This window comes from Corvus moneduloides, chromosome 5, assembly GCF_009650955.1.
Source record: "Corvus moneduloides isolate bCorMon1 chromosome 5, bCorMon1.pri, whole genome shotgun sequence".
NCBI classification, from domain to species: domain Eukaryota; kingdom Metazoa; phylum Chordata; class Aves; order Passeriformes; family Corvidae; genus Corvus; species Corvus moneduloides.
In genome coordinates this window covers 23,856,202-23,876,478 of record NC_045480.1, presented here as the reverse complement: position 1 = coordinate 23,876,478, position 20,277 = coordinate 23,856,202, and the positions used below count along the sequence as shown (strand labels likewise).

Below are 20,277 nucleotides of genomic sequence, written 5' to 3'. Positions count from 1 at the left end.
TGTTTTATCAATTTTTCACAGTTAATAATATTTCAATGAACACTTAAGTAGAAACCAAGAGAGCAAGTACTAGAAAGTCTATGCAGGGGCTTTAATGTACTTGGCCACTTTCCTGTACAAAAGTTCACATCTAGTTTTAGAAATAAAAGTGAGCTAACAGGCTTACTCTGCAAGGCTTATTTTCCATGCATCAGTCCTAAGTGGAAACTCACAAAAATGGTATCTAGCATTTGTAAAAAAAAAGCCACTTCAAAAAATTCAATCTCACTTTAAAAACATCAATTTGAAACTGATTACTTGTACAGATTTAGATCATGGTGGGGGGTTGGGTGTATGATTTAACTTGTCACTTTAAAGTGTGTAGCTAGAGGCTGTAGTTTTTTGACCTCACTGCCCCCACCAGTCTATCAGCCTTAGGCAGCTGAGCTCCATTCACATTAAAGTGTGATTATTGGATTAAAAGTTACTATCTAACATGGATATTTCTACATAAATAGCCCATAATATATCTTTTCCCAAGGCCAGATTATCCTTGCATAAAAATATACTGTAATGTCAGAGTATTGATTAATACACAGGAATCTTTACCTTCTTTACAAAGGGAGGGCAGAGTCTGAAGGTTCATACAGCCAAGTTGGCTTGACCATTTTTGACCGGGGTAGTGGAAATATCCAACCACTGTGCTCCAGTCTGGCCATGAAAGCAATGGTAAGTTGATACCCTGGGTTTGTTTCCTTACAACCTTTCATATGGTGTTACCAGTGGAGGCAAGGTGATGGTTGGGGGCTTCAGTAAACCCTGTTCTGTTCTGCACATGCCTTTCGAGCAGGTGTCTGTCTCTTATACGCCTTGCCCAGAGGTGACAGATGAGATGTGTGCTCCAGCACTTTCCACGGGGCTGTGTGTGAATCAGGGTTCACAGATTTCTTCAGCTGAACACAGCTCTCTGTTTGGGGCACATTTTTTTGCTGTATGTTACTGACTGCTTTAGGCACAGATATGTTACTGACTGCTTTTGTTTGGTGCACGTTTTTTTGTTGTATGTTACTGACTACTTTTTTCTGGTGCACATTCTTCTGTGATATGTTACTGACTACTTTTTTTCGGTGTGCAGTCTTCTGTGGTGTGTTACTAACTGCTTTTTTTCGGTGCACAGTCCTCTGTGGTGTGTTACTGGCTGCTTTTTTTCGCTTTTCTTGTATGCTACTGGCTGCTTTTGTGTGGCACACGTTTTTCTTGTATGTTACTGGCTGGTTTTTTTCGGCACACGCACACATGCTTTTCTTGTATCTTACTGGCTGCTTTAGACACAGAAACTTCAGCCTTAACATTAGCTCCAGTTTGGCGGTGAAGGAGCTTTGCAGCTTTTGGCTTACTATCACTAACAGTAACCTTACGTCGACGTCGTTTTACTTTCTGCTTTTTCACCTCTTCTTTTGGTTTTTCTTCAACAATGCCATCTAGTAGTCCTTTTGCTGCAGCAGAAGCCAAAATGTCTTTAGCAGACACCTTTTTAGAAGTATTTTTCTGAAAATTATAAAGGAAACAACAACAAATCTAAGCCACAATACAGAGCTCTTCAGAATTTACTCCATGAGAAAAAGACAACAGAATCTAGCATAAGGACTTAAGTCACATGTGATAAATGCTAACCAAACTATTTATTCACAAAATTAAGAACTTGACTTGTGTAAAGAGGTACTGGAGCATTTGCTCTTCAGAGACTTTCTTCTCTAGTGATCCAAAGAGGGGAAACTCAATTCTGGGCTCTGTAGTGTGTGTCTGACTTGTGTTTAAAACCAGCTGGTCACCAAACCCCACACAGCTGCTCACTCCCTCCCCCACCAGCAGGATCAGGGAAAGAACTGGAAGAGTAAAGCCAGGGAACTGCTGGTTTAAGATAAAGACAGTGGTTCCTTGGGAAGACAAGTGCCATATCTGCAAACATCCCCCTTCCTCCTCCTTCCCCCCACTTTATAACAGTGAGCATGATGTCACGTGGTCTGGAATATCCCTTTGGTTGGTTCTGGTCACCTGTCCTGGCTGTGTCTCCTCCCAGCCTCCCACATACACCCAGTTCCCTCACTGGTGTGGCTGTAGGAAAAGCAGAAAAGGCCTTGGCTCTGTGTAAGCCCTGCTCAGCAGTAACAAAAACATCTCTGTGTTATCAACCCTGTGTTCAGCACAAATCCAAAACACAGGGCCCACACCAGTCACTGTGAGGAAAATTAACTCTACCCCAGCCAAAAGCAGCACACTCCCACACTGACCTGCTCTGTAATGTCTGTAAGAACATACATATCCATTACATGTGTGTGTATCAGAAATAGTTACTAAAATACAGAAATACCAGTAACATTAAACATGAATAATTTTTACAGTAATGAAAGTTCTTGCTCATAATACATAAGTAAGGAACTCCCGAACTAGGAACCAGGTCAACATCTAAGTATATAAAGAGAAACAATTGGAAAGAAACTATTTACAACTAGCTAAGAAGAAGGTTTCTGTAAACAAGGAATTTCAGTTTAAATTATAAGTACATGTTTTCTACTTTGTGGAAAAAGTTCATTTCCTGAATCACCTAAAAACTGGCCATTGGAGGAATTGCTTTGTATTATTTATTATATATTATTATTTATTATATTTACTATATTCTTTGTATTAGAATTTGACCCAAAAAAATTACTCGAATTAACAACCTGCAACAAAAGTGTTTGTTTCTCTGGAGAGAGACAATATGGTAGAGAGATGCACATAGCATGATTAACTAAAACTCAGACCAAGTTAAAAATATTTAATATTGTAAAGAAGAGGTCAATAATAGGTAACTTGAAAGGCGTTTCATATGTAATTCTCTTACTCTTAATAAAATCTTCTAACTTCCCCCAAGAGGCAACCTTTTTCCAAGCACTTTAATCACAGTATGACAGAAAATGGTACAAAAAACCAAACAAGATCTCCTATCTTTAATTTGCAATGAAATTCTAATTAGTTCATCCCCACACCCTTTCTCTTTTGGTGGAATAAATCCATGCTTTTCTCAGAGACAAGAAGAAGATGTTGATACTCAGAGATGCAAACTAGCCCTTTAAGGCCTTTCCTCAGGAATCGTGCCAAGACTTTTCCGTTTACTCAGCAAAAGCCCCCTGCCTTTCAAGCCAGATTTGCATATGCCTTAGTTTGGGAAGGAAACATATTCATATATATTTTATTCAAATTACAATAGCGTCACCCATAGGGATTAAGATTTCATCTGCTTGGATACTGGAAAATCTTGGTAATTTATATAACAAATACATTTACTAGACACACCATTTATCATGAATCTAATCAAGCTGTGTATTTCATTCCAAAGTGTGATAATAGCAATGTATTTCCTCTAGATGTTCCTGGCACTAACTTGGATCAAGGGCCTGCTCTGATCATGAACAGCTCCAGAAAAACAGGCACACCTTGTAAAGCTGTGCTCAGCATAAAACTCCAGTAGCAGCACATTTCAACTGCTCACCTGTCCTTTGGTTTTAAGGCAACTAAAGAGCAGCCACGAATTTTATTTCAAACATTCCATTTCATTTATTCTTTTGTGGAAAATTGCAGTACTCATCTTCTGTAAAGTGATTTTAAATGGTTATTTTCCTAGCTTACCTCTCTCTGTAGAACAGCTAGAAAACAACCACTGGAAATTTCTGATGGCTCCATTTTGAAAAACATTTCAGTGGAAGCCTCTGAATTGGAGCAAGTAGAAAAAACAGAAGGAATAAGCCTGTAAAAAAGAAATGGAAGACCAGAAAATAATATCTAAGAATATAAAAGGAAATAAGCAAGGATACATTAGAAAAATGTAATTAGAAGTAATTTTCAAATTATGTTTTTCAATAACATAGCTTTATCTTAATTTTTTAAAACTGCAATTCAAGAAAGGCATGAGAATTCCTCTTTTTAGAATTAATTGGGTTTTTTCCATTTTTTTCAATAATTCCTTTTTTTTCCCCAAGTTATTAAGTAAATTAATCACCAGATAATAAATACATATTAAGACAATGAAAAATTATGTTCTTTCTCAGGTGTGCAATTACTGAGTTATCAAGTTGTCCATGAAGTTGGGGAATTATCTGAAAACACTAAGCAGCTTGCAGAAATTGTAGAGGTGTTGACTTTGAGTTATATGTGCTCATAATAAAAAATATATCTATGTAAGCTAAAAGTCTTAGGTTAGCAAACTTTGCTATTTGTTATAATTGAGTGCTGTTCCTCCAATTTTACAGATTTGCAGTGCATCAGTAGGGAGGGAAGAACTAGCTTCTTCTCCTGTTCTTGTAATCCAGGAATGTTTGGTTGTTACAAAGCAGTCTCAAGGACTTGGCTCACAAGACTGGCAAACTAGTACTAAGCTGTCTCAGTACAGAAAAACACTATCAAAATGTCCTTTTGGAATTATAACCCCCTCCTCTTCACTGAGGACTGTAAGATAGAGTCCGACTCCTCAGTGCTCTACTAACCCTCTAGCGACAGAGCTTTATTCAAAGATGGTTACAGAGAAAGGTATTCAATATTTGAAAGCAATATCCTGATTTGGCTGGCTAGTTCATTTTTAATGGGAAGTATGCAAAATTGGTTTTTTACAAGTTCTCACCACAATCTGGATTTTTTTTCTATGTCCCTTGGAACCTGATAAAACAGGCTACAAGGCTTACATCCTCCTTGCATTACTAAATAAAACTTATGTCTTATGACACAGATTTTTGATTTTAGATCAGCTTATTCAAGGCAAAAAAACCTCAGTGGTAATCATTTATTGATGTATATAAGTTACTGTTCACCTTCAATGACCCTGAAAAATGATGCAGAAGTTAATTCAAATTTGATAGGCCAAAGAGAAATGCATGAGTGGTTTAGACTCCTCTCTATACACACCTGTTTGCCATGTGTACCCTTACTTTAGGTAAAGCTGTTGCTATAAACCGTCATATCCTGAAGGGAAGCTCAGCTTAGCCAGTACGTACATGTTTGAAATCACCCTTAAAACTGCACAGCCCTAAGACCAGCTGTGTGACCCCAAAGCTCCAACAGAGCCTTATTTCATTCAGCACCACTTCCGTCCTGCAGAGTAATTCAGAACACATTTGTTGTAAGAGTTTCCTGAAAGCCCTCAATTTTCTTGGAAAAGGGAATTAATATTCAGTATTTCAGATCTTTGATGATCATACAAGAAGTTTTATTATGATCTCTCAAAGACACTACTGTGAACATGAGGGCTAGTAACTCTGCAACAGCCTTTCATTCTATACTGCACTGTTCTAGGCAAATAAGTTCTCTAATTAATTCTAAGGAAAGTGTAAAAGGAATTTTTTTAAGTAGTACATGCATCTTAAATGGCTTGAGCTTTCATCCTAAGCGTAATTACTCTATAAATTTTATTTATGGTGTTCTATTAGTGCTCTGTTCATGCTGGTTTATTGTATGCATCTTCATTGTAGCAAGGACTATGATGAAACATACAAGACACCGCATGACAGTGAAGGAGGAACTGAATCTGAAATTTTCATTTATGAAGCTCAATCAATCTTCAGTCACAAATTTGCTCAGGTCTGAAAAAATCCTAATGGAATGTTACTGTCCTTTTCTTACCATCCAAGATTGCCTTTTTGAAAGTGTAAGTATGCTTTGGTGGTTTGACAAGATTCATGATGCTTCTGCAAAACAGTGAACTGATTTTGGTTTGGCTTTTTGGGGATGGGAGGTGCAAGGGGCAATTTTTTATAAAATAATTAAAGCTCCAAGAACTTTATTTTTTAAATAAAAATTCTTTCATATGTTATGAATTTACATATAATTTGTGTTCAACTAATTTGGAGACCATTACATTCCAAGGTCCCCCAAGTTCTCCCCACAGAGTAATAGCTGCACAGAGGTCAAGACAGACTCTAGAAATTTTCATATTCTGAAGGAAAACACAAGCAAGAGTCCATAAATGCTTTTGGGCCAGCACACCATCATTGGCAAGAGATATCCTGATTTTATCCCACTTGGTGTAAAAAAAATCGAGCAGGCTGCTATTTTCTATCAATGAATTTCAAGAAATATGCACTTTGTTGCACTTTGTCTTATGAATAACATAAAACTTTTAAACATTCTTTGGACTGGCCAAAATTAATGTTTACCATTTTAATCATGCCAAATTTAATTGGATATCTTGAGTCACAGTACCTGTCCCTTCGATAGCCAGGCTATTAACATCATCTAAGGTAATATAAAATCTAAAAATTGAGTATGATTTTCCTGTGCTTTTTACAACATAAACTCTTTTAAACCTCCATCCTGTAATCCACTATTGTATCTATGTGCAATTGAGTGCCAAGTGTTTGCATTTATCTAGTGTGACTGAAAGGAAAATCCAGAAAACACCCATCAGTCTTTTAACAATTCCTCTGGCTGACAGGGGTGACAGCTAACAGGTTATAACTGCATATGAAGTATACAGCATATATACTTTTTTCATATATATTTATATTTGCCATGATTGCACAGGATGATCTCTTACTGTGACCTGTCCTTCCCAGAAGTCATTCATCTGAATAGTGATGAGCAATCCTTCAGCAAGGGTTCTTGTTCTTCTGTATTATTTCTACAATTAAGGATTTAATTTCTTTTTCCTTTAAAATTGATCATTCTACATCAGAAGCTGCGAGCATGCTAGCAAGTTACCTGACTTCTAGTCTCCATTTTATTTTAAACTAGTTTCATTCTCTGAATACTGATACAACAATAGCAATAGCTCTAACTGAAGAATGTTATTTCCAACCAGTGATGCTTTCCCCCCATTTTATTTTCAGATGGACAAAAATATTAGATGAAAAGGTCAATAGAATACTGCTAAGTACTCTCATAAACAGAAAGAATGCATGACAGGCAGCAAAAGCTATTTTAATTTCATGCAGGATACGTATCAGTCTAGGATAAGAATTATGCTACAATTTAAAGTCATACTTTAATTTTTTCATGGATAAAACTACTCATTCTGTACCTATATCGTCGTGCTTTATCTCCCTCCACTCCAGATTCCAGTGCTTTTTTCACTACTAGTTCATTTTCTTCTGGATAAACTGAACAAGTGCAGTAAACAATAGCTTGTACTTTGTTAACTACAAAACAAAAACAGAAAAAAATTTTTACTCTTCAGATTCTTCATACAGAGAGTGGTTTGGTAAGGATTGAAAGCATCATAAAAATTATGTCACTTTTACCAGTAAAAATATCCTCCCGATCTCTAGTGTTCATAAATAATTAAAATATTTTCAAATATTTGCAGATTTCAGCACAAAGTCAAAGCTGTCTCCAGTCTTTTCACACAGCTACCAAAGGAGAGGAAAAAAGTGGCAGCATGCAGATGGAGTCAGACTACATTTGCAGAATTTCCAAAGCAGAGTATGACTAAGCCATAAGCCAGTTCTCTACACAATACTGAAGAATGCTGTATTAATGTCTGGTGGATACTAGGACACAGAAAAACCTTCATGGAGGAAATCATTATTCAGGGGGTTTGGTTACATGCTTATTGTTAATTAATAGAGTAATCAGTGTATTTTTAACTATATTAAAACTGGTGATAGTACAGTGGAATTGATAGTGCAAAGTCTTCCCAGAAATTGGGGAACTAGCACACTTACATTTCAGTGCATGAATCAACTCGTTAAGCTGCCTCTCAGCAAGAATACTGAGTTTATCCTCAGACACAAATCCCTGGAAAAGGTCTTGTAGCAATCCTGCATCTAAAAGCAGAGAGTAGTAAATTTAGTCTTCCAACTTGTATTAATGTCTGAAAATTCAGTTGTTTGCAGAAGCAGAGCTGGTTGTTACTGGTGCAGTGGGAAGGTAGGTTTTACAAATTAGAATACCAAGGAGTGCCTGATTTATTTGCTTTACTTCTTTACCTGTAATTCATGGTGCCTCTTATTTGCTTCTAGTTAATGAAAATTGTACAGTGAAAGGACTTACACAAACAGTCAAGGAATGTAATCAAATGGAAAATTATATACATGTTGGTATCTTGAAATAAATTTTTGCCTATGATCCTTTTACTTAAAAAAAAAGTTATACACACTCTGCTCCCCAGAATAACCCTCAAACTTACATACTATCAACCTGAAGCAGTCACAGAATTATGCAAGTTAATATATATATGTTCTATAGTAATTAAAATAAGGAAGGTTTTTTTAATAAAATTACACCATTTACTGGAGCACCTACACTGTCTAGACCACAATACTTGAATCTATTTCTACCAGAAAGCATGAGCTAGATATTGCATCAAAAGTTACCTCTGTTCTCACTTAAAATAAACTCCATTGGATTGCCAACACCCAGTCCAGAGCATTGTGGTAGCAGCAAAATAACTTTTGCCTTTTCAAGTCTTCGGTCTGTTGGTTCAAGCTCAGTAAAGTCTTCATGTAACAACTGAATATCTGAAAAACAGGAAAAACTCAACAGTTATAGGCTGCAAGCAAGCCTGCCTACAGGTGATACAGGTGAAGAGACTCTGGTATTACACTGAATTCGACAGAGCTAGAGCCTGCTAGATTCAGATCATCCAATGTATGGCCTATGGATTTCAAACAGATTGAAGGGCTGCATCTTCCACTGAAAAGACAGTTAATGGAGTTGCAGTCTTACTGCATTCTGTCCTGATTGTGTCCTCCGGGTAAACTGGACAAGTGCATGTGTTTTGGATTAACACTTTCAGACAACTGGAAATCAGACTTAAAGCAACAGCCCAAACACCAAAAGTTCCCAGCTACCAGTTACACCAACTGCTACTTCAATGGAAAAATTCACCGACATTTCAGGAGCTTGCATCTATGATATAGTTAGACTGCAATTGATATGACTGTAGCTGAAGAGCTATCAGCCCACTTTGTGAGAAAAAAGTTGTTACTGCCATCCCCAAGTTTCCAGAGGGGATCTCTGAATTCTGATAGAATTAGTCCATATTTACAGATATCACAAACACTTGTATTACAATACTTTTTGCATACCGACTGTTTTAGCACCTACTTTCACATCCCATATGACTGAAACTGTTCCTCAGTTCTTCTCTTGCTGAAGATTTCACACCACAAACAAAAATTGTGGACATGCTGTGATTTGTCAGCACTGACATATGGGCAATGGTCAGATGGGAACCTACGTGAGCCACTATAATGTCACCACCTTCACTCAACAGCGCCTGTGCGGAGTGTACAGCGAGGCTGCGAGACTTATCCTACAAAACAATGACACAAAAATTAAGTATGACCAACTATTTTGGTTTCTTTGAATGCCAACCTTCTTTCCAAATTAGGAAAGTATTTCATTGTTTTCACAGCAAATGGGAAAGAAGGGAGGAAAAAAACTCATCAGGGCTATCTACAAATACAGAATTAAATTAATTACAAAACCAAGCTGTCACTCAATAAATTTAAATAACTTAATTCTAAATAAGACATAAAAAAGCATAATATTTGTAGGTGAAAAGAAAGTACGTATCATCGCCATAAGGAGGAACTCCTAGCAACAGCCTGTTCCAGAAAAGACAAAAAGGCCACAATTCAGGCAGAATTCATCCTCTGAGGCAGCTTAACAGAGAAATGCAAAACTGTTCACATAGCTCTTGGTGAAAATTACAGGAGAAATGTTACCCTTGTAGATCAAAGATCAAGATTCTGCTGAATTTGAACAACAGAGAGGCAGATTGGAAGCAGAAAACACAGGGACCACTCCACAAGAGTAAATGCTCTTGTACCACTGGTGATTAAGAGAAAACTTTATCAAATTACTTAAAAAGGAGTGAAGAAACTGACCACAGATACCAGGTCTTGCACCAAATTTTACAAACTGATGATAAATGGAAAGGGAAAAAAAAACAAGTGCTAAGCCTTCAAGTTCGTATCATTGTCTATGTACACACAGCATTCAAGCACCACCCTACCCCACCATAGAGATGGAGGTTTTGATGGTGTTATTTACTTATTTTGAATACTTTTAAGTAGTAATACTCAGAATTTGTTCCTATTACCTATGGGGCTCTCATGTATAGTTCTTTTCTCTACATATTCTATTTTAAAAATCTACATACTGAAATGTATTGAATATTGAATCCCTTTTTAAGTTGTGCAGTACATTTTGAGGGTAAAGTTTGCAGACAATGCCAAGCATCTAGTGAAAATGCTGGTTGAAATATTTCTGCTAGGCACTCAAGAATCATCAGACAGTTCAGATAATTTGTGGTGGTGCTGTTGCATGGTTACTGCAAACCACCACTCTGCAAAAGAAACCTCCCACCAAACTTCACTGGGGAGTCTAATGATGACAAGTCAGGAAAAAGACTAGTGGGAGATATGGAGATCTAGGAACCACATGGCACAAAATACAAAGAAGTGTGATCATTCCATCATAAACATGCATTTGAAGAGGAAGAAATATTACAGTATCATATCACTATCTACTAACTGGGGGAAAGCATATGGAGTTATACTGAAACTTTCCTCACATTTTCAGAAGTGAGACTGCCTCTTTTGACCACTTTTTATATGTAGTTCAACAGCTCTAAGATTAAATTTAAAACATTCTACTAACTTAATTGTAGCTATCAATTATAAGCATTGACATTTGTATGCTAAATTAAGTAAGTGGATCAGTTTGTAACCTTCTAATTATTACAAATGTCCAAAACCTTATTAGAGTTTGTTGCTGCCTGACTGGTTTAATAGAATCATCACACAATACACAACCTCTTTCTAATGCAAAGCAATTACTTCAATTTGTAGATCATCTGACGAAAGGCTGAACATCAACTCACCTGCAGTAAGAGTTTGTAATCTGCAAAAAGATCTAAATTAAGCAGTTCTTCTCTAAGAGAGGAAGGAAAAACCAATACATCGTGGCAATGTTGGTCCACAGCAAACGTGTAATGGTCAAAGTCTGACACAGATTCAACCTTTGTGAGTCCCCTCATCTCCAAATCTTTGATAACATCTTCAAGGCTGTTAACATACAACTCTGACCATTAAATATACAAGAGTTACTTAAGCAACATAGTTCACACTGATTATGTGAATTTTTTACTTCTGTTAGTGTGTGTGTATACATATGCATATATATATAGGTATAAAATGCCATATTGTCTAATGCAGGAGGGAAACTTATTCTACACTAGGCACGTAAATTCTGGTTTGAAACAATTAAGTTAATAAGTCTGATAAAATAAATTAAGAAAGAGATATGTGTCTCCAGAGGATGATTCAAAGCATCAAAACAGAAATGTCCATGTGCTCAAGAGATACTGTAGTAAATTTACTGCTGGAATGTTTTAGTTCTTTCAATTGCTTTCAATCTAGCCCAACTCCCCAATAATTTTAATGGCTGATAACTGAAAGAATCCTTGTGTAAACGTAATGAAGGCATAACTGCTGAGGTTAGCAATTCAAACATCATAAAAATTTAAAGGTATATACAGCAAGAGATGTTTGTTGAAATGCTGTTTCAGACAGCACCATAAGTTTATACAGTACATTAAACATGGGATGAATGCAGCAGCTTTTATTTCAGTCTTATTTAAGGGTTCCAAAGTCACAACCGAAATAAAATACATTATCCTGACGAGCCTATAACCTAAGCACTGAACACTGGTCCAAGACAAGAGTAGTAAAACAAAATTCTTGAAAACATTATAAAATGGATTACCTGTCTATAACAGGACGATCTGGTATGGTTCATGTATCAGTTAGTACAGAACTGGGAACAAGTATAAATATACAAATATAGTAGCCTCCAGAATATAGGGATTTTTAAAAGTGTATTTTAATTTCAAGTTTATACTATCCTAACTGAACAAACAGCAGGTTTAAGTATTGTGTCTTAACACCCTTTGCCAATATTATGGTTTACATTAATATACCCACTTTTAAAGGCATTTTCTCCTCTTTTTGGCACCAGGTTAACTCACCTACTTTTTTTTCTAACTTTATTTCCTCATTTATTTGGTGAAAGACCCACACAAGCAACAGAATAGTAAGAAGAACTGTTTCACGACCTTTTTACAGTGTGTAAATACCACTACTGCAATATATAAAAACTACAAAAAAATATAACACAATAGCACTAGACTAAGCAGAATTTTCTGTAAGCACTTTAAATTACTGGTAATAGTATAACCTGGAAATTCTAAAACAAGTATGTAGCAAATTATATCACTTAATGTGTAAAAACATCAATATCAGATGATACTTTAAAGACCTTACCTGATTTTAAATGTGTTTATCCAAACACAGACAGGTAAAGCAGAGGCCCTTTGTTCCTGCTTCCATATGGTTTCTGGTACAAAGTATTCAATTGAAAGAGCATCATGTTTGATGCGACATCGTGCTAGTGCAGCTGCCAATTTGGTTCTATAACTATAAAAACATAGTCACAAGTTTAATAAGTTTTATAAATGTTTTCATCAGCTATTAGCATGCAATATTTCTGTTACAATACCATCTTGCTCAGAAACCAAATCCAAAAGGGACACCTCATTCTGCAAGCTGCAACAGGAAACAGAGTTACAGAACATTTTCTACCCCACACAACAGTAGATGCAAGATGGTAGTCAATAGCTAAGATTATTTTATTTAAAAGCAGGTGGGACTGGAATTAGGACTGGTGACTCTCAAATACATCCATTTTCCCAGACAGCTAAAAAAAAAATCTCAGTATGTTTTGGAACTGCAATGTATGGAATACAACCATCAGATTCATTTGCATGTTTAAAAATGTAAATACATATATGTGCAGAATGAGCATTTCATGACAGCTGATCTCTAAACATGTACAGAAACAATACAATTATGATGGCAACCAGGAATCACTTTTATTATTATTACATGAAAATGTCAGAGAAAATATTTCCAGTGTTTTCTTCCCACAAGCTTCATGCACACTCCTGATACATGATAATTCAAAGTAAATAAATATTGCTGGTGAACTACTTCAGGTATATTACTTACTGCCCTCCAGAAATACCTTGCACTTAAGAGATTCATGAACTTTTGGGGCCATTCTAAATCCAGAAGCTACACAATTTTGTCTAATAAATGCCTTTTGAGTTCATCAACTGACTGATGGAAGAAATAATAAATATTAAAATGTTTATTTTATGTATTCTGGGTTTTTGTTCTAATTATTTAAAATAATAAATATTTAACAAAGTTTCATAGTAGAAGTGCTGTTAAACAGACAGATGTTATTCCATTCCATGACCTCTTGAATGTATTACACTCGCATTTATGAATATTTACTGAATATTTAATTTCTTTGCTAGAACTGTATTAAAAAAGTTTTGACAATGACAAGTAAGATAAGACGCCTGAAAAATAATCCACAATATAAGGATGGTTTCTTACCTGTATTTTTCATAAATACATAAATATGAAAGTTTGCCTCCAAACTAGGCTCTCATCAAAAAAAAAAAAAAAGCCCACAAAATTTTAGGATGAAAGACATGTTTAATAATTACTTTTAAAAGGCACTGATAATACAAATCTTCATTTTTGCTAATATATATCAACAAAAAATAGCTCTTTGCACATATACCTGTATAAATATTGCCCTACTTCCTGAACTTCTGCTACAAGTTCATCTTCATCAAAAATCTTTCGTTCTTGAAACTTTCGGTCTTGTAGGTCATAAAGCATCACAACAAGCAAGCTGGTTAACTCGTCTGGCTGCAAGAGAAAAGCAACTGGATGGAGAAAGTGACCCAAAGCATGCCTTACTTCTGCAAAAAGATCCATATCAAACAGCAGTCTCCCATGTAAAAGGCATTAAAAACCCTTAAATGCTTACTTGTAAGAATAGGAAAGTAATTCCTTTTGGAGAGTTAATAAAACACTTCTTTAAAAAATATTTTTTTAAAAACTCAAATACACAACTTGTAAATTATTTAGATTATCAAAATTAAAAACATTCTCCATGCACACAGATAAAATACTGTATTTTAACTTCTAATGTTATCAGAATTGAAACTTTGAAATTATTTTCTCTTCATTAAGTAGTTTGTTAAATAGGTAAGCTCACAAAAACTTCTTGTCTATCAACTCCTCTCTTGTGGGATTCTTCCATATGTAGCAACCAATATACTCAATTATAATAACCCTTCTGCTTTTGGGATATATACAAAATCTCCTTTCTCTGTCTAAATGTTTAAACCAGGGAGCATCTCCTGCTTAAGGACAATAATTACTGCACTTCAGTTACTACTGTCTACTTCTTTACAATAAATTCTTACAGTTATTATGCCTTCTAAAATTCTCACCTTCTCACAAATATGACCAAAATTAGTTAGAAAACTCAAGTTATTAGGGAAATACCACCAAACACAAAATGTTAGCATGAAAGTCTTGCTTCCTTGCAAAAATAAGGCAAAGATAAATGTGTTAGATCATTTGCTTGCTCACATCAACCTCCACAACCAGTATCAGCTCAAGTTTATCTTGCAATTTTCAAAGGCATCAAACAAGACTGGAAGGAACAGCAGAATATTCTGCCAGCTCTAGAATTTCTTTCCATGTCAAAGCAGGAAAACATGTTGAGAGAGTAAACTGGATCAGTTTTTGCTAGTACAGTATTTGTATACAGTACCATTTGCCCAGGAAATGAAACACGGGGTCAATGCATTTTTTTGTCTGATGGGGTTCACTCCATGTTTTCCAGCTCCCAAGGACAGGAAGGAAACATTTTTTTTCCCTGCTCACAAGGGGACACAGCTGGGAAGGAAAGCACATGGACATGGACAATATCACTGAGCAAGTACTACACTGCAGTAAAAGTTCATGGGTCGCTCTCCCACCTTGTCTTTGAAGGCTTGACTCCCAGCAATAAGGTGCAACAGAATCTCACAACGTACTTTGGAGATGGATGCTTTAGACAACTACGTAAAAAGGTCAGCAATATTTCAGTCTAAGGTGGTCATGTAGTTCAAAACAACAAAGGTTGTTTTGAAGAATGTTGTAGAATCCTCAGAAAATACACTAATTACATCAACACAGAAAATAAAAATTCCTCACAAAAATGTTCACTTACTATTGAGTAGCATGGGTAAGCACTACTATCTAACAAGATTTGTTCAAGAAGATCTTGATCTGTAAAAAAGAGAAAATGTTGACAACTTATGCCACTATCTACAAGATTCTATGGAAGTAAATCTTGTGAGTCACTGAATTGTAATTTTAAACATCATGAAAATTGAGGGCAAATTCAATCACCAACATAGCAACTCTATGTAATTCATTTACATGAAAAATAGTAGGGTTTGATTTCACAATTGCTAATAACACTTAGCTATATTTAAAGATTTGAGGGATATGAGTAGTCTAGTAAATGCAAATGTTCATCCATAATTAGGATCCAAAAAGAACCACTGAGATGAGCTCCGCTGGTCAGAGCAGGGTGCTAATAACACCAAGGATGTGGCTTCAATCCCCTTATGGGCCATTCTTGATGATCATTGTAGGTGCCTTCCAATTCAGAATATTCTATGAATCTGTGATGCTGTAATAACCTGCACTTTAACAAAAATTTCCCCAGATCTCTGCTGTCAGGTAGACACTGAACATTTGTTTTTCCATGTTTTCTCTGCTGCATCCTTTCTGTTGGCCATTCTTGGGCAAGTTTTGTACTTACATTTTAGAGCATTGAAAGCCAGTTCATAAGATACACGCCTGGAATGCTCATCTTTAAAAGCCATCATGGGAGATTCTGAGTTATCGCCATACTGCACAAGCATTCTATCCTTACTCTTTTCAGTATGAATGCCTTGAAAAATCTTAGCTGCATTTATGTATATGGAGTCAGGATAGCCATTCTTCTCAATGTGAGTCACTGTTCTTTTTTCAGCAGATCTTTTTTCAGCTGGAATTTTCATTTCACTCAAGTCTGAAGTACGATTTACAACAACCTCATGTGAAGACACCAATTTACTTTCAGAATCTGGCATTGTTCCAGTTGCTGACTGTGTAAGTATAAGTCACAATCCTGCTGCCTCTGCAAAAAACAAAGTTTGTATTGAATCATGAAATTTTCTTTCACTAAAATACACTTTTCCCTTCTTTCTAGGGTTTTCAATAGAATTTATTTTCTTTTTCAGGCTCTAATCTTGCAAATATGTATATATGTGTATCATCTATACTTCTATATATCTATCATCTTATACGTCATAGAGAAGTATTTATAAGAGTTTTCTTACATTATTTGTTTTCACCAATGCACGTGCAAAGACTGGTTACTTGTTTCAAAGAGGCCAGTCCTTTACAATCATTGGTCCTTTATACACAGAGATCTGATCCTCTGTGTCTAATAAGAAACATTACTATTGCAGACAGAATAGTATCTCTTACTAGGAATTCTCCTTTAATAAAAAAGACACTGAAATTTCAAAGCAGACATCATGTCTTCCAAAGAAGAACCATCTTGAAAAGAGTTGCAGTGAATTCCAAATGTTTGTCCGCTAAACTGCATATGTGTTCTTAAAAGTGGAGAACAGACATCACCTAAATGTTAATGTATTTAACATATTACCTAAAGAGCATAATTTTAAATGCAGGAAATCCATTCTGACAGTCTCTTGAGGTATTATCCCACTCTCCACAAGCCCATGTGCATTTCTTAAATTTTCTACAAATCTTACATAAACAGTAAAATAAAAATTACCTTCCCCAAAGGTGGAATAGAGCTTCAAGAACACGAAAAAGTCCCAGTGTTAGTTGAATGCAAAAATATGCTGAAGTTCCACATAAAATGTACCTAAGGTATTGGATTTACCCTACTTGCTCTGGTTGTTATAACATGCATTTATGATAATGCCTGGAGATGCAGAAGTCAGATTAAATCTTCAGAAGTGGGTGAAGCCAGAACAAATTTAAACACAGAATAATGATAAAAAAAAGAAAATCAAACTAGTCTTCCTGACTGGGGAAGAGTAATACAAGAGAACTACGAGTAATTTAGCAGCTATAGAACAAAAAGCCAGGCATGGATCTAGGCATTGCTGCCAAAGAGTCCTGGATATTTTAGGATTAATAGTACAAAATAGCAGAATTGGGGGGGGGGGGGGGGGGGGGGGGGGGAGGGGGACTTGCCAGTCTAAAAATCAAAAGAAGAAGTAATTTAGTTCAGTACAACAATTCTCAAGCTTTTTTTCCCCCTGCAATCCCCAACATCACTAAGGATAAAATACACACCTCTTCTCCCCAGTTCAGACATACTTGCTCAGAATCCTTTTCTCCTCTCTCCTTTCCTGCCCCCCATCACAAAAAAACATAGTGGCAATGGAGGATGGCAGCACACAGGGTTGGAGGGGCAAAGGGGGGAACACAAACTTTTGCTTCTCCAGCAGGCAGCCATTAAAGGCTCCATGCTGAGCCAGTATTCCCCCATTCAAACTCCCTTTCCCAAACATAGGTGACACTCAGCCCACCTCCCCCCTCTCCAAGACCAGCACAAGTCAGTGTCTGACCAGCCCAGCATGCTGCAGACAATGGACTAGTGTGGTTTCCTGAATTTTGGCAACTCATCTGGAGGAGGCCACATCTCATTCCCCTTCCCCAGGATTTGCTCTCCAAAACTGGGAACTGCTAACCCTGTAGAAGCAACTTTTACTGTTGCTTTATAGCATCAGACAAATAGTTTCTTCTCGCAGGAGTTAAGCTCCAGCATCCCTATTGTTACATGCAGCAGTGATGGATCCATGGAGCAAACATAAATTTATTTTATGAAGCCATATTGAAACAGAACAAGCAGTGCTATTAAAAGAAAGCACTATTCTTCACTAGAATTAAGCACCAGATCACCCAAACCAAATTGAAACACTTGTGCTTAGAAAGGAAAAAAAGCATAAATGCTTTCATGATCTTTTACACTAATTTGACCAGCAAACGTATGTATGATTTCACAGAATCATGGACACCATCTCAGGGACCTGAAACTCAAACCTCTTCTCCAGGTAAATGCAAATATTTCATTTTAGAATATGTAGCAAGTGAACTATGTCTGTGGTGTAAGGATTTTGTAGATTTTTAGAGTTCCCAATTACTCTTTGTGACTTCTTTGCCAAAGCCGTTTTTGCTGAGCCACAAGACACACTGCTATTAGGATGATTTGATGAATGTACTTTCCCCAAAGATAAATGCCATCCTAATAAAGATGAGATGCCAGTGTTCTGCCCTGTGCAGACACACTGCATGCTCACAGCACTGCAAATCACAGTCTGAATTACTGAACGCTGTGCCAAGCAGAGGACACCAAGCTGGATTAATACAAAGCTCAGCTGGGAAAAAGAGCTTCCCAGACAAGAGAGAAAGGATCCTGCCTTTGTGGATCTCAAGCAGATTACTCAGTTGACAGGGAAAAAAAACCACTCAAGGTCCCAAGGAAGCCATCATTCTCCTAAAACAGGATGGCCTTCACAGTTCAGGTTGGACTATACTACTTTACAGCCAGGCAGTGTGAGGTAGGAGGCCTGAAGGCACTCACATTTTTTCCCAACTTTTTTTTTCAAAGATTGAGGGGAGCTCTCAGCTGCTCTCGTAGGCTCTGTATTTGAAGTGTTCAACACATCTACAACTAAAACCACAGGAAATTCACTGGAAAGGCACCTGAAGAAAACTTGGGTGAGAGAGAACAAAGACTTTCTTCTCATGTTCTGGGGAAGCTCTTGAACAAGACATTTTAGTTAACCTTTGTCTCACTCCCTAAACCATTTGGAGAAAAGTAACACATCAGGTATGTGTCATGTACCTTCATGGGATGCCCACCAAACAGAACTGTCTTAAGACTGGAAGGTTTAAGTTTGTAGAACAATTTTAATCGTTGCTTCCCAACACCAGAGATACACTACCCTTTTAGCCAGTATGCCTGCCGATGGAACTGAACAAAAATTTTATTTATTTATTCAAATGTTCTTAAAGTGAAATTGTCCACAGACGGTATTGTTCTGCAATAATGAACAGCACTAGACAAATACAGTACTTGTGGCACAGAATCCCTACGAATAAGAAATAAATAGTGTTTCCACTTTACACATAGCTTCATTTAAAGCGGAAGTTAACTACTGTATCAGTTAGCTTGAAGGACGTCTCCAGCTTTGACTTAATAAACCCAAGCAGATAGAATTATGGCATTTATTCACTGCACAGCGTACCAAGTGATTTACACACAGACCACCCCATAAAAATCACGAATTCCTTTGTTTATATACCAATAAATGTATTTTTCCCATTTCCTCAGTTATCACCTTTTTCATTAGCATCTACAAATAAGGAAAAGAGATAAACAACAAACAGCCCCACAGCACTTGTGTTGTATCAGGTACAGAAGGCAACCTGACCACCCAGTTCTGATTCGCATCAACAGGCACTCCATGAGAAGTGGGTATGTGAGCATGGACGTGGCCCCTCGCACACCAACAGACAGTAAAGCCTTGACAGCCGTAGATACACGGCAGTTCTGGTCTCGCTAACTCTGTGGGTACACATGACGGCATCTGCTTCCTAACATCGGTGCGACTGTCGGACACTGAGCTTCCAAGCCTCTGCTGTCCCCAGCTCAGCCAGCCAAGCTGGAGGGCAGCAGAGACTGGTGAGAGTCAGGAAAACAAGTCAGCCACGAGACCATTCCCCTACTGCGCTTTATTTATGAGAAAGAGCTGAAGTCGACTCACAGGAAAGGCATACAAGGGGTGGGGAACAACCAATAAAAACCAAAAACAAACAAAAAAGCTGCTTCTTTGTATAAACAGGCAAAGCGTTCGTTCATTGTAACACTGCAGTGAAAGGCCCTGAAACACAACCAGTTCCCCAAAGCCGCGTGGTAGCGGGCAGCGCAACTGCCCTTCGCCTGGGCAGGGGCTGCGGGACTCGTACCTGGCCGGGCTCCTGCGGCTCCCTCGGGGCGCTACGGGCGGGGCTGCGGGTACCATCCCCGGGCCCGTGCCGGGCAGGGGTCGCCCCATGCCGGGCAGGGCAGCGGGGCCCCGGCACGGCCCGTCGGTCGCACCCGCCCGTCCCCGCCGCGCCCCACACGCACCTGCGGCACCGCTGCGGGGGGGCCGGGGCGCCGCCGCCCGCTGTGCTCGGGGGGCGCTCCGCCCGCCCAGGCCCCGCCAGCCCCGCCGCCGGTCGCCGTGGCCGCGGGGCACCGGGGCCGCAGTACCGCCGTACCGCAGTACCGCCGGCCGCCGTGGCCGCGGGGCACCGGGGCCGCAGTACC

The 20,277-nt window shown here is 37.8% G+C and overlaps 1 protein-coding gene across 1 annotated transcript; it reads right to left on the bottom strand.

Moving 5' to 3' along the window:
* Positions 1-1,165: 1,165 nt before the first annotated feature.
* NSUN7 (NOP2/Sun RNA methyltransferase family member 7) lies at positions 1,166-20,086 on the bottom strand. The gene is made up of 12 exons (XM_032108097.1): positions 19,932-20,086; positions 15,697-16,056; positions 15,097-15,155; positions 13,609-13,739; positions 12,279-12,431; positions 10,838-11,021; positions 9,055-9,262; positions 8,322-8,465; positions 7,671-7,772; positions 7,028-7,145; positions 3,649-3,766; positions 1,166-1,527 (listed from the first exon to the last, which is right to left on the bottom strand). The coding sequence occupies exons 2-12, from the start codon at positions 16,007-16,009 to the stop codon at positions 1,204-1,206; spliced, it is 1,854 nt and encodes a 617-aa protein (XP_031963988.1). The 5' UTR covers positions 16,010-16,056; positions 19,932-20,086; the 3' UTR covers positions 1,166-1,203.
* Between the last annotated feature and the right edge of the window lie 191 nt (positions 20,087-20,277).

Bases quoted from the DNA above. Each gene is read 5' to 3' on its own strand.
- NSUN7 (XM_032108097.1), bottom strand. From the start codon at position 16,009: ATGCCAGATTCTGAAAGTAAATTGGTGTCTTCACATGAGGTTGTTGTA. The intron at 15,156-15,696 runs GTAAGTACAAAA...TCTTTTTTACAG, and splicing joins GGCTTTCAATGCTCTAAAAT to ATCAAGATCTTCTTGAACAA. The intron at 12,432-13,608 runs GTATATGTGCAA...ATGTTTTTATAG, and splicing joins GTAGGGCAATATTTATACAG to TTATAGAACCAAATTGGCAG.